The sequence below is a fragment of the Canis aureus genome, chromosome 32 (genome assembly GCF_053574225.1).
Source record: "Canis aureus isolate CA01 chromosome 32, VMU_Caureus_v.1.0, whole genome shotgun sequence".
In the NCBI taxonomy this organism is placed as follows: Eukaryota; Metazoa; Chordata; class Mammalia; order Carnivora; family Canidae; genus Canis; species Canis aureus.
The window spans coordinates 25,724,137-25,739,880 of record NC_135642.1 but is presented as its reverse complement, the minus strand read 5'-3'; the positions used below and the strand labels follow the sequence as shown (position 1 = coordinate 25,739,880).

Genomic DNA, 15,744 nt, shown 5'->3' with positions numbered 1-15,744 from the left:
CCTTAATTCTGACTCCACAAAACTATAGAAACTACATTTTAAATCTCTGAGAACTTCAAGAAGTAAGGAGACATCATTCTCTCTCATTTTGCTAACGCACATTTCTATCCTGAGAAATTACAGGGATTGTTTTAATCATATTCTCTTTCCCATGTTGATTCAGTGGCACACTTGTGTGGCCTTGGTTCCTTGTATGTTTTAATTTGCATGCTGTGTGCATATTACATATTGACATTCCAGTGTGGCTCATTGAGAATTTTTTAGAAAAGAAATCTACATTTGTATTAATTATATAAGAAAATATTAGGTATTTCTAGAAATCTTTCAAGAAGCCTAAAAGTATGTTGGTTCTTTTCTCGTTATTGTCCTCAGTGTCAGGCAAGAGTTCAATATGAACATTTATATAAGTAAATGTAGATAAATAGGTAAGATTGGCCAGTGAAGAAATTAGGCTATTTTGCGCTTATGAAAGCTTTTGAAACCATAATATTCCCCTTCTTTTTTTTTTTAATATTCCCCTTCAACAAGCAATCTAACAAATTCAAAATTCAAAACAAATCTACTTGCAAAAAATGTTAATTTTATTTCCCGTAATAAAAGACCCTATATTAGAATCATAATCTCACTGATATAGTAGTCTTACCTCCTCAAAAAAAGAAGGAAAATGTTTAATCTGAATCTAATAATGAGGAAACAAACAGATAAATAGAGATTGTGAGATAGTCTACAAAACATCTGTACTGGATTCTTGAAAGGTGTCATTGTCATGAAGGATAGGAAGAAGACAGGGAGCAATTCTAAATGAAGGAGATATGACAGCAGTATGTGGCCCTCAGTTGGGCTGGTGAGGAGGGAATAGCTATTAAGGACATTTTTGAAGCAATTTGGAAATTTATTTTATTTATTTATTTATTTTTAAGGATCTTACTTATTTGAAAGAGAGAGCGAGCACAAGCTGAGCAGGGAGGGCAGGGAGAAGGAGAAACAGGCTCCCCACTGAGCAGGGAGCCCAGCCTAGGGCTAGATCCCAGGACCCTGAGATCAAGACCTGAGCCAAAGGCAGACACTTAACTGACAAACCACCCAGGCACTCTGCAATTTGGGAAATTTAGAAATGAGTTATATATTAAATAAAATTGTGTTCTTGTTAAATTTGTTAGATGTGATCATAGTATTATGGAGGTATAGGAGGGTATGTCCTTGTTCTCAGGGGAAACATGTCCAAGTATTTAGGTGTGAAGTGTAATGATTCAACAAAAGAAATGTGTGTGTGTCTGTGTATACTTGCACACCTGTATGCGTGCAAGTATACACACAAATCAAAGAACAAGTAACAAACCAAATCATCAAGATTTTTTTTTAATTTAAAAGGTTAAAAATGCCCTTTGTTTGTAATCTTTAATCAATATCTCCACATTAAGAATGGTTTTACAGTGACTATACACATGGCTAAAACAGTAGCACTGCCGAAAGATATTGAATATAAGAGACCTTAGATCTTCTGTTAAATGTTTTATTTATCCTTTTGGTTTAACTCTGTGTGTACAGATTGTTTGAGTCTCTATTATATGTGTTGAAAATCATCTTAAGATATACTGAATACTTTCCAGTACCCCAGTGATCTTCAATGTCTTTTAGTACCTGAAAGATTTAAGGTTTATGTAGAATTTGAGTAGGCTGTTGTTGATAGCCAATTAACATGGTAATCACCTGCACCTGCTTGTGTCAAAGAACTCCCATAATTCCCTTATCTGCTAACATTAAAATCTATTTCCAAGTGATACATTCAGCAAAGTTTAAATAAATTGTTGTAACATAGTGCTTCTTGTGAATTCTAAAGGAGGCATAAATAAATAACATGATCGTGTTTTATCACTATGATTGATGAGGCTGATATTTCACTGGCATGCATTTCCCACTTGAGAAGAAATTTAAGATTGGTTTCAAGCTGTCTACCTGCATCCTTCCCATCTTGTAAGCATACTTTTAACTGCCGAGGGCTGAGATTTGGAGGAATGGTTATCAAACCACAGATGTTTTTGCAATGAAACTGTGCACCTCCGACCAAGTCGCTGCGGTTCAGGAGATGATAGATGGTATTTTCATGTTGCCTCACAAAAGGGTCAAAATGGCATGGCAAGCCCATGACAGTGAAACAGAGAAATGTTAGTCCTGGAAGGAAATTTATTTCATGGCTTCAGGGGAAGTTTGGTTGTCATGAATAGGCTCTCTCTGTCAGTCTATGAAAATATTGTTTGTAAGGCAGTGATGTATGTGAGACAGACAGCATGAGTGTGTTGGCAGACAGAGCAGCTACTTAAACAAATGCTAAGCCAAATACAGTATCATAAGTCAAGTACTTGGATGTTTTTAGGGTAAAGATTGCTCATGATAGAAATATCAACATAATTAAAGTAATTTACTTCATTTTCTTAAGTAAACTTTATTTGTAATCTTTATAGCCTCTTAATTATCCTAGGAAGCTGCATGTACCTCCCCATTCTAACACACTTTTTAAAAAGATTTTATTTATTTATTTATTTATTTATTTATTTATTTATTTATTTATTTATTCATGAGAGACACACAGAGAGGGGCAGAGACACAGGCAGAGGGAGAAGCAGGCTCCATACAGGGAACCAGACGCAGTACTCGATTCCGGGACTCCAGGATCATGCCCTGGGCTGAAGGCAGGCATTAAACCACTGAGCCACCTGGGTTGCCTTCTAACACATTTTTAAATCTTGTAATTCTGAATTCTTATAATCAGCCATTGTTCCATTGATTCACTTTTAAGTTATTCAAGAACATATATGTAGACCAATCTTATGAGTACTGTTCACATAAAGCTATCCTAAATTTGGGGAAAGTCAAGCCCCACTGCTCTTCTGGAGTTTGCCACCTTCTCCTCCCCACCCCTAGACAATATCAACCACTGGCATAATTCCATTAATTGATTATGTGGTGGAGAGACTCCGTGGCTCTCTCATCTTACAAAATTGGACCCGTGAGGTGTCTTTCTTCCACAAGGATTCACAAAAGGAAAGGAGTGTCATAAGAAAATAATATAAAGGATAAAAAAAAAAAAAAAAACATGTTTGTGGGAGGTTTTGTTTTTCAAGGTTTGGATGTAAATCAAATTCATTCATGGCAATGTTCAAGTAGAAATCTTCAACACCAAATATTTCTTATCCAGACAACCTCAAGTAATGCATTTGTCAAAAATGAAAAATAGTTTTTACAAGAAGTCTTGAAAGCTTGATAGATGTATAAAACTGAAATCTTGTGTTCAAAAAATAACATGACCAAAATATTAGTGAAGGCAGTATGATTGAAAAAGCCATTTGCTTCTGGATTTTGCAAAAACAATCTCAGTTTTTTAGAGGGGTGGTGTTTAAAAGAGAAATTATGAGTAGGATGTACTTATTTTGATAAGAAACTGATTCTCAAATGTCACATACAAAGAACTTTCCTCTAAATTATCCTAAACTCAGTAGGAGAGGGGATGTTTTCACTGGGAGTGAGAGGTGTTATTTGTCTTAAGGCCCTTCAGGGGGGCAGAACAAAAGGGACTGAGTCATTTCAGGTTTAGACAAATACTCTACCATCAGCTTCAATAGAGAGTTGTTACACAGAACACGGGGAAATTTGGGCAGTGGGGGATTGCACACTCCATCTGCCAACGTGTCTATATTACATTCAAATACTGTGTATTATCACAGAACAGACATAACATTTTGGCATAGGGATCACTGACAAAAATCCTTTAAATTTAAAATGGATGTGACAAATGTTTATCATTAATTCCTTATAGAAATTCAGTTTATAAACAAAGAATAAAATTTTAAACTAGGCTTTAAGTAAAAGTTACATATTTTAACCCAAAAAACCTTTTTAAATTAGCATACGAGCACATTCATGTCAGGCATTGTTTTAACCATCATGAATTAACTTTTTCCATCCTAATGTAAGTCTGATGATAGAAAACAAAGAATTCCCACTTGAAAGAGGCCTGCTCTCATCTCTCTAAGGTTTCTCTCAGAGAAACATACAATCTAACAACGTTTGGATAACATGAACGCAAATCACATTTTTCACATATGATTTGTGTTTTTGTTACTGTGCTTAAACATAGCATTTTAAAGCAGAGTATTCCACTCTGCTTTTCTTTCCCACCCTTCCCCCTTAGCATTTTTCCTGCTCCTCTGCTGCTGGACCAGACTTGGGCTGGCCCCAGATCTTGTGTCAGAGGCCGTGACCCAGGTGTCACAGCAGTCATACTGTTGGCCTCTTCTCTGAATAATTATATGAGGGGTATTGTGTTTGAGGGACAGGCTTGGGGGCAGTGCAGTCACCCTGGCTAGCCAGACCAAGGGGCTCTCTAGTCCAACCACAGGGGAACAATGGCACTGAAAAGACTCACACAAAACCTTGTAGCACAAAAGATTAGATTAAAAGTGGACATTGGGCCAGATACTAGGTTTCATCCTTCAGAATTTTACCTTTCTTATTTTGAGGGTTTCCTAATTTAACATTTCCGGACTTCACATGTGATGATTTTGTATCAGCAGATTTTCAGATTGCTACTTACCTCTGCAAATATAGTCTAATTTGTTTGATTTCTTTAATGCTTTGTAGCCATCTTAATTGTGACACTTTGTGGCTAACATTAGCAAAGCTTTCTATACTGGTATTTTAAGTAAATAATTTAAAGTAGTAAGTGATTTTTAAAGTAATGCTTTGTATTTTCTTTCTTATTTACTTATTTATTCATTCGTTCATTCATTCATTCATTCATTCGAGACACAGAGAGAGGGAGAGAGAGGCGGAGACACAGGCAGAGGGATAAACAGTCTCCATGCAGGGAGCTCGACGTGGGACTCGATCCCAGGACTCCAGGATCACACCCTGGGCCAAAGGCAGGCGCTAAACCGCTGAGCCACCCAGGGATCCCCTGCTTTGTATTTTCTTAAGATGTCTTACTAAACATGTTCCATGTCTAAATTGAACCAAGTGGCAAGGACTGTCCCAAAGTAGATGCGAGTACTTTATCTTCCTCTGGGTCCTAGGAAGACTTTTGCCCCACCACCTGAGAAGTTTCCGTAGAAGGATGGGGAATAAAACTCATTAAGTCTTAACCTAGATTTGGATTTTAGAAACAATGCCAGAGGTGACATTATTCATGTCAGATAAAAGTTTTCTCATGGTCCTGACCTCAAATGTTTTCTTAATTTTATCTACCCTGAACCTGTTCACTCCAGCCCGACTCTTTTCAAGGCTTCTGGAATGTCACCAACACAGCAGCTGAAGGAAACAAAGGCCTGGTTTTCATGACCCCAATGCTATCTCTTTTTGTTGGTCCACAGCTATATACTTGATAAATAATAGTTTTCTATTATACATTTTCCAGGAAACCAAATTTCTAGAAGTGTTAGTACTACAACAAAGAATCTGTGGAGTTTGAATGGATGTCTATCAGTTTTGCTGTCTCAGTTTATCTTCTGTCATAGAACACTTGGTCTTCAGTGTTTGGGAGAAAGTGTGGTCTGGGAACCTCCTACCAAGTGAACCTATTAGTTTTTATCTTTTGTATCCTCAAGAAGTTTAAGGGCAGAACGATGAACAAAATCTGATAAGATTGGAATTCTTAAGTGTTTTCTCCTTACTTTTTTTTCTTTAATGTTACATCTCTGATTATTCTATTTTTGTTCTGTGTATTTAACTACTTTGTACATTCATGTCACTCATTTATTCAGGGCCTACTTCAGAGATAACCTAAAACCCAGAAATGAGCCAAAAAGATTTTTTTTTCTAATATTAAAGATTTTATTTATTCATGAGAGACACAGAGTCAGAGACACAGGCTGAGGGAGAAGCAGGCCCCATGCAGGGAGCTCGACGTGGGACTCGATCCCGGGACTCTAGGATCATGCCCTGAACCAAAGGCAGGGGCTAAACTGCTGAGCCACCTAGACATCCCGAAAAAGGGGTTTAAGTCTTGAAGCCATTCATTAAGAAATGATACTGTTCTTTAGAATGTGTTCTCTTAATTTACACATGTTATCACATGTTTTGCTATCTGGCTTCTCTAACATTAGTAATTATAGGGCCCCTGGCTTTGAGAAAATAGGCCTAGAAGCAGAATTGGAGCTGAAGGTCAACAAAAATAAGTTAAAAGCAAAGAAACCAACTGCTCTGTGCTGTGGAAATAGAGTAATTGATGCTAAGAAAGATGATTTTGAAGCACTAAAACAAGTTTCAGTTATTTCTAACATACTGAAGAATGTGGGAAGTTTGAAATAGAGTTTTGGATATTCTGTACAGAAAAATGCTTAATTTTGAGATGAGAGCTATTTTATTTAAGTAGAACTTATCTATATAAAAATTTTTTTTAAAAGATTTTACTTATTTATTCGTGAGAGAGACAGAGACATAGGCAGAGGGAGAAGCAGGCTCCCCATAGGGAGCCTCATACGGGACTCCATCCCAGGACCCTCAGGATCACTACCTGAGCTGAAAGCAGACACTCAACCACTAAGCCACCCAGCCATCCCTATATAAAATATTAGTAATATATAAGGCTGTTGTAGGATTATTTAAGATAATGCATATAAAGTATATAGTAGCTTGTTGGCATATAAAAGATAATTTCCCCCAATAATTCTTGACTATTTTATTATTACTGAAGCAATTCATATTTATTGTAAACAGAAATATAGGAAGCAAAATAACTAAAAATTTTACCATATAGAGCTAGATAGCACTATTAACATTTTGGTACATGTCAGAAAATAATTAATTTTCATTTTCATTCTCTTTTATAGCTCTATCCCTACTTCCCTGCTACTTAAGTCCATGTTTTCTGCTACCCGCCAACCCCACACTTTCCTGATGAATTTACTCTCTTAAACGACCTAGATATCAGCTGTCACTGAGGGTAATCAGTGACTTCTCAGTAGCACTGGACAGTGTCAGCTGGTCTTCTCATGGCTTCCATGATATTTTACCTTCCTGGTTCTCCTCATGACTCCTTAACACCACTTGCCGCCCAGCTTTCTAGTCCCTGCTATCTTTCCTCCTTGGTACCCTGCCCTCCGTGTACATGACAGTTGACTATAGTTCTGCATCCTCACTGCCAGCTCCAGCCCACGCTTTCTCACCTGCTCAACAGCTTCACGTGCATGTTCCTCTGGCATCTCTGATTCAGCATGTCCTTGACTTTGCGTCTCTTTTCCATTTCTGTTGGTCCACCCAGGCTGGAAACTTGGGAGCTTTCTGACTTCTCATTAATCCCTTCTCTCAACAATTCCATTTAGTCAAGCCATCTTTTGTATCTATATAACAAAATCCACAATGGCTAACCTGGTTCTCAAAGCTCTCTGAGATCTACCCCCAGCCTACTTTTCTGCGTGATCTTCACTCATGTAACCGTGCCAAACTTTTCCCCACTACTCATCCCTGATCCACATATTCTTGTCCTTGAGCCTTTGCTTGTATTCTTTCCTTGGCCTTAATCTCTTCTTCCCTATTCTTACTGTAAGGTCCAGTTCTGCTCGCATGACTCCTTCAATGAAGCCCTCCTCCCCCGCAATAAAAACTACTTGTAACCTTTCCTTCTTTTGAATTCGCTTAGTCTTAACAAATCTCCTTGCTGTAGTTATTCCTGTCTTGCATGATACTTGCTTGTACCTCTGTCTTCCCTAATTAGCTTCCCTAATACACTATTACCTAAACAAATTTGAAAACAACTGATATATTTCAACTTGCTAATCTTAAAGATGAGGAAACCAACTTCCAGAGGACTGCCTTTTGCAGCCACACAGCTACTAAATCCAAGATTAAAATTCAAATCCTCTAATTCTCCAACCAGCCCTCTCCTCTATAGTCATTTATTTAGTACTGTGCCAGGCATTTTAAAGAGCATTTTATAGGGCAGCCCCAGTGCCCTCTCTGTCTCTCATGAATAAATAAATAAAATCTTTTTAAAAAAAGCATTTTATAAATATAAATCCATCTAATCCCCATTTTATGATGAGGAAACTCCATTCAAACCCAAGTAGTCTGGTTCCAGAGTCTATCCTTTAAACACTATGCCAGCCTGCCCTTCTACCTGGGAGGGAGCAGGGATTAGGAATAATGTGATGCTGCTAGTAATTATTTTATTACTATTGACATTTTTATTAGTATATTATTGTTATACACTGGTGCTCAGGTAGACACTTCCTGTGAATTGATTTCCTCTTCCCAACAGCCTTGAGAGGTAGATTCTGTTATCATCATCATCACCCATCTTATAATTGATTTTAACCAAGATGCAGAGAGTGAAAATAACTTCCCCAGGTTGCACAGTAATGGCCTAGCTAGCATTGGAATCCAGGCAGCCTGGGCCTGACATCTGAGACCTTCACTGCTGTGCTAGACTATCTCTTAGCTTCAGAGTAGTGCTGAGTCATTAGGAAAGTTGTCTTGTTTGTCTCAGCATCCTTCTCTGTAGAGCTCAGGTGACAAAAGCAAAATCTAGCACACAGAGTTTTTTAAACTCCATGTGAAATATTTATATATATGACAAGTACTGATCTAAGGCACCCTTCTTCCTTTTCACTGTTTGCATTTCATACAGACCTTCTTTTGCTGAAACTTAAGCAATAGCCCTATTCCTGCATACTTGTTTGAATTGCTCTATAGTTTCAGCTGGTACCTGAATAGCTCCCACCTTCAGTAGTGGGATGAGGGGGGCCAATACGCTCCGTACATGCACACAGGTGTCATCTAGTGGTCTATAAGAGAAGTGCAAGTTATTCAAGTAAAATCCTGGAAGACGACATGGGTTTTTTTGTTGTTTTGTGGTCTTTGGGAACATGTTGCAATGAAAATTGTGTATATTATAGCAAAGTTTTTTGCAGGTTACTTAAAATGTGTAAAGATACAGCTAATGCACTATTATTGTTAAATCAGGGGCTTTTTATTTTTTAAAAGGTTTTATTCATGAGAGACACAGAGAGAGAGAGTATTGTTAAATCAGGGGCTTTTTTATTTTTTATTTTTTAAAAGGTTTTATTTATTCATGAGAGACACAGATAGAGAGAGAGAGAGAGAGAGAGAGAGGCAGAGGCACAGGCAGAGGGGGAAGCAGACTCCATGCAGGGAGCCCGATGTGGGATTCGATCCCGGGTCTCCAGGATCAGGCCCTGGGCTGAAGGTGGCGCTAAACCGCTGAGCCCCCTTGGGCTGCCCGAATCAGGGGCTTTTAGAATGAAATTTAGGTCCTTGATCAGTACATCTTTAAAAGACTTGGCATTACAGAGAATCTCATTTTTTTTAACTTTTTTCTTCTTCATTGAGGGTAATAAATACATAATTGTTAAAACTGGATATAATTAACAGAATGAATGAATTTGTTGTCTCCATCTGCTTACTGTTGCTAATGGTAGCCCTCCAACTTCCATATTTCCAGTTCATGAAACAATCTGCTATTCTTCCACTGGGGAAGAAGTCTATTATGTTGTTTTCTAAAGCTTTTATATCATCAGGTAGTTTCTTTGCTAGCAGATGAGAGATTATTAAATTAACATGGAAGACGTGGGTGAAGGTGAATTTGAAACTGAGAGGATTATGCACCATGTGACATGGTTGCCAAAATAGCAAGCATTCTTGTGGCCATAAACACAGAACACAGCTCCTTCAATCATATATACAAGTCAGACACACACTTGAGAGACTTTGCCTGATCCACAAACCAGGGAATATTGAGGACAGAGAATAGTTCAAGCTCAGCTTTAGTATTTGCCAACAGCTCACTTACTGACATTCTGGATTCCAGACCTTGTTGTATGAATGAACATCCTTGATATTTATTTGCCTTTACAAAGATGATTCCCACATTTAAGTGTACTATATTTTTGATAGTAGCTTTTCTGTTCTTCTGGGCAACTTTCCTCATTATAAAAACAACAATAATAATACTGTGTGATTACTATTGTAGGAACTGTATGAAGTCCTTAATAGCCATGATTTCATTTAATACTCTTAAAATTCCTGTAGGGGATTATTTGTCTTTTTCCAAATGATAATAAACAAGGCTTAGAAAACTAGAAAATGTGCTCAAGTCTATACAGTTAGTAAATAATATTTTCAGAATATTAATTTGTCCGTCTGTACTCTGGTAGATTGAAATTAAAAGTACGAATTATGGCTTTCTTTTTTTATTTTTACTTTATTTTTTAAAAAATGTATTTAAGTCATATCTACACTCAGAATGGAGCTCACAAGCCTGAGATCAAGAGTCACATGCTCTTCCGACTGAGCCAGACAGGCATCCGAAGAATTACAGCTTTCTAATTGTTGAGTCTTCATATAGTGTCTTTTAGTAGGCATTTGATAAATATTTGATAACCTGTGAATCTTTCTTGGCTAACCAGACCTCTGGTTCTGATTTCTTCTCAAGTGAGACAAACTCAAGTGGAAGAGTTAGTGGTGAGAATGAATCAGGAAGGAAATAAGATAAGGCAAGTCCTAGAGCCAGAGAAGAGAGGAGTGTAGTCATAGCAATGTCAGGAAGAAGATCTTCATTTTTTGGCCAAAGGTTGACTCCATAATAAAAGTTTAAGTTAATTTGGCTGGGACCATGATTATGTTAACTTAAGCAGACACTTACTGGAGGTTTGTGTTAAATTTTTCAGTTTTCATTCCTGACCCTCCATCTTTATATTTTGCTAAATCTTTAAGTTTAACCATAAACGCAAATACTACCTGTCTGAGCCATCATCCCTGAGACCATTAAGAATTAGCCCCAATGAGTGATTTTTATGCCTCTTGTGTTGAGTTTTGAAGAAAATGGGACCACCTATCTCCCCTCTTTCCCTTTCTTCTTTTTCCCCTTACTGGGATTTGAGAAGGCCTGTACTATTCTTTGTGGCTGCTCTTCCTGACTCTGCTATTTTCCCCCTAAACCACAGAGCCTACATCTGCTGAGTCTTGTGGAACCAAGCACCACATATGTGGCAATGCTTGATTCAAGAGGGACTGTTAGCAGTTCTTGGAAATGGTTCCCTGTGGCATTTTGCAGTGTTGATCCTGGGTCTCTGCTTTGTCCTTTATGCGTTGGAGGGTCTTTTCAGAACTGTAGAGTTTTAGGACTTGTGCTACAACATGTTGTTTCAGGGTCTCTGGATTAACAAACCAAAATAATAAGGTGACTAGATTTTGAGGTTGGAGTCATATTTCTCATAGCCTAAGAGAAGCACATGGCAAATGCACTTGGCCTGCTGCTCAGCTTGACCCCCAACCTGACACTTTAATTTTGTTAAATGAGATTCTTCGGAGAACATAAATAATTGATCACATGTGGACATATTTTTTTTATTTTTTTTAAATTTTTATTTATTTATGATAGTCACACAGAGGCAGAGACACAGGCAGAGGGAGAAGCAGGCTCCATGCACCGGGAGCCCGATGTGGGATTCGATCCCGGGTCTCCAGGATCACGCCCTGGGCCAAAAGCAGGCGCCAAACCGCTGCGCCACCCAGGGATCCCTGGACATATTTTTTTTTAAGATTTTATTTATTTGAGAGAGAGAGGGAGAGATTGAGAGCACAAACGGGGGGGGGGGGCAAAGGGGGAGAGAGAAACAGGCTCTCTGTTGAGCAAGGAGCCAATGCAGGACTTGATCTCAGGACCCTGGGATCATGACTTGAGCTGATGCAGATGCTTAACTGACCCAAGAGCCCCTGAACAGACTTTAAATGGGCTCTCCTTCTCCTTAATTTTTTTCCAGTAAAACAGTTTCCAAAATTATCCTGGCTCTTGTTATACTTTTTCTGTGCAAGATAGATAGGAATGGATAGAAAGGAATAGATAGAAATGGAATGGAATGGAAAGAAATGGATGGAAAGGAATCTCATGCACCTGATGTACTTGATCTGTCAGCCTAATGGTTTGCCTTTTCTTGACTTCATGGAAACAGAGTAGGGGAAAGAGCCCAGCATTGGAGATGGTTGCTCTGGCAACTTGGATGATTTCCAGATGGGTGCCAGAAGAGCTGCTCCTCTTCGAACTGGGTTGTTGCAGTGCTGAGTGGGTTGTACAGGTGCTAGGTGTGCTGTTCTCTCATTTTCTCAGGACACGTGACTGATTCTGATCAACAAGAAAAGGTTAATTTGGGGTTTAAAATTTAATGTAAGCAACTCATTTTTTTTTTTAAAGACAAAGAAGGGAAAATGAAGAATTGATTTTAGGACTAAAAATAAATAGCCATTCCAGAAAAATATTCATGAAGTGTTGATTGATTGTTTGCACAGTGAAAAAAAAAAGATTAATCTTTCCACCCATACTCACAACCCTCATCAAGATCAGCTTTCTGTAAGAGCTGACCTTATCTGTGTCTGGTTCCCTGAGAATGTGAGCTACTTTGGGCAAACTCTGTTTCATCCATCCTTTTTCTGTATCTCCTAATTCCTGGCGTGATGCTCTACATTCACAAGGTTTTCCTAAAGATACTCTTCTGATTGAGTAGAAACAGAATAAAGAAATATGTGTGAAGAACTAGACTGCAGAGGGCCAAATGAATTCCATTTGTAACCATTCAGAGGGATTATTTGTAAGATGGCACTCAGGATTCAGTTAACTAATGAGTTCAACAGTATGTTAGGAGGAAAGAAAGAAGAACACAGATTCAAATTAAGTTGCCATTAACCTGAACAGAAATCTTTGAATCTTAGAATGTCAGGGCTTAATGTTGGAAATCATTTGAGCAATGAAATCCAAATGTATTTCTGTGTTTTCTCTAATTATTTTATAAAGTGTTTGAAAATATTTTTATTTTAAAATTGATTATGACAAACTTACCTGCTTTTACACAAAAGCACATGCATTTGTGTAAATTTAAAGGGTACTGTGTGTTCTTTGTGATAGAAATATCCACAAGTACTTAGTTTAGCTTTGTGTAACACTGGACCTGGTACTTAACACCTTGGTACCACAGTCTATAGAATGGGAAGAACACTTACAGAAGTTTTGTGTTATTCAAATAAAACAAAGTATCAAAAACCAGTTTCTATGATAAAATAAAATATTAGTCTTCCTACTTCCTATCTAAAAAGTATAGAAATGTTCTAAATTATATAAATTTTCTTCTTGTGGTTTTAATTTTGTCAAATGAATAGAAACAGAAATAAAAATTTGATATTTTAGGACATACTTTTAATGCATTTGAATATTAATAGAATATATCCGTTTTAAAATGTATAGATTTAAATTATTTTGGAAAGTTTAATAAACCTCACATTTTATTTTTGAATTTTTATTTATTTTTATTTTTAAAGTTTATTTATTTAAGTAATCTCTATACCTTATGTGGGTCTGCTGGTAGGTGAATGGATAAAGAAAATATGGGATCCCTGGATGGCGCAGCGGTTTAGCGCCTGCCTTTGGCCCAGGGCGCGATCCTGGAGACCCGGGATCGAGTCCCACGTCAGGCTCCCGGTGCATGGAGCCTGCTTCTCCCTCTGCCTATGTCTCTGCCTCTCTCTCTCTCTCTGTGTGTGACTATCATAAATAAATTTAAAAAAAAAAGAGTCTCTTATGGCTTGTTTCCCTCTCTCCTTAAAAAAAAAAAATATGGCTTATATACACTGTGGAATATTATTCAGCCTTAAAAAGGAAGGAAATCCTGCCATTTCACAAGATGAATGAGCCTAGAAGATATTATGCTAAGTGAAATAAGCCAGATAGAAAAAGACAGTTATTGCATGATTTCACTAATGTATGGAATCCAAAATAATTGAACCCATAGAAGCAGAGAGTAGAATGGTGGTTGGCAGGGGCTCAGGTCAGGGGTGGGGGATATGTGAGATGTTGCTCAAGGATGCAAAGTTGCACTTATGCAAGATGAGTAAGTGCTGGATATCTGATGTACACAGTATGGTGACCATAGTTATCAATACTATATTATATGCTTGAGATTTACTATGAGTATAGATCTTGTTTTCAACACACATACCCACACAAAAATGGTAACTATGTGAGATGATGGAATATGTTTATTTCTAGATTGTAGAAATCACGTCATAACGTATACATAGGTCAAACATCAACTCATATACCTTAAATATATACAATTTCTATTCATCAACTGCACCTCAGCAAAACTGGGGAGGAAAAAAGAAATACATTATTTCTCAATAGGTATTTACTTTTGTCCTAAGCAAGTACTCTCTAGGTAACTGTTATCATAAACAGTTATATTTAAATGTATCTCTATCATTAAAACTTCTTGAATATGCTCTAAAATATGTGATTTAAAATGTATAACCACAAATACTAAAAAAATTTTTTTAATGTATAACCACTTATTTCCTCAAAAACCTGAAAATTTTTAGTTTCTGTATGTATGGGATGGACTTTGATTTTCATATTGCAACAGTTAGCACCAGTAGAGGGAGCTCCAACTCCTCTTTCTTGGTGAATTCAGCTGTCAACTTGAAAACAGGTTTATGGAAAGGGCACATGTAGAAATAAATCTGAATAACACGTGGTTATAAAACTTGTTAAAGGTACTAAAGGATGACAATTACAATTATCCTTACCTTTGAGGGGGAAAATATTCTCACTTTGAGTTCCATGCTTTTTAAGGTAGCCAACCTTCAAATAACTAAACAAAAAACGTCTCTGTAATGTCATCTCTTACATGTGATCCATCAGGTGACTCCCAGGGCTTTTAGAATCAAGAATCTATCTCTGGCCAGTTGAGGAGGAAGAGGAAGAGTTACAGTGGTAACGTAATTGTTTGAAGCGAGGTTAAGTACAATTGAATCACTGGGAAACAGTCACAGTAGCAATGTCATACTAAGGTGAATTGCTGAGTCATTATGTAAGATAGAGCAAGGAAAAATATCTCATTTTACTTAGAACTGTTATGCACCCAAAAGATTTTTATTTTTATGTATATATTTTTTAAGATTTTATTTATTTATTCATGAGAGACACAGAGATAGAGGCAGAGATATAGGTAGAGGGAGAAGCAGGCTCTCTGAGGAGCCTGTTGCAGGACTCCATCCCAGGACCCCGGCATTATGACTGAGCCAAAGGCAGATGCTCGCTCATCTGCTGAGCCACCCAGGCACCCCAGCATCCAAAAGATTTTTAAACCAAAATCTACAAAGGCTCTAAAGGACTGTATCTAGAGGGCTGGACCAAATTATTACCTGTCAATTTCTTTATAGACCCCAGAAGAAAGTATCATGTGAGGCTGCTGGCTTATAACAACATAGAAGATGGCTATCAGGCTGATCAGACCGTCAGCACTCCGGGATGCGTGTGTAAGTAAGAGTTATGGTAGCACACGTCACTCTATGGTTCACAGGCCTTGTTCTCCTCTTCCTTCTGTAAATTTAAGTCTCATTACTACATGGAATCATTGGTGGTTTTATATCTTCCACCTAACATATTGTCTTGAACAAGTACATGCTCAAAATAAATATTTAAGTGAGATGTATTTAATTATAAGAACCTATTTTACTTTTGCAAGCAGAAAACCATTAGAAATGTAACTGGGAAAAATAGCCCTGAATACCTATGTGCTCTAATCTTGAGGCTATTTGCTTCCAGTCACCTTCAGTTTTACTGCTGCTAAGACCTGTTTTGTTTTATTGCTATTGAAGAGGTCTCAGTGTAGTTTTAAGTCCATCGTTGGCCTTCTGAATGTCTTTGGCTAGTAGTTTGACTTCTTGGTGCTTCTGTTCTACCAT

General features: G+C 37.5%; 1 protein-coding gene across 1 annotated transcript in view; it reads left to right on the top strand.

The window, feature by feature from the left end:
• PRTG (protogenin) overlaps nt 1-15,744 on the top strand; it is a 126,605-nt gene that overhangs the window by 85,806 nt on the left and 25,055 nt on the right. Inside the window, exon 12 of the mRNA XM_077881187.1 lies at nt 15,220-15,315. Within this exon, the coding sequence (XP_077737313.1) occupies nt 15,220-15,315 (96 nt within the window). The remainder of the gene's footprint in view (nt 1-15,219; nt 15,316-15,744) is intronic.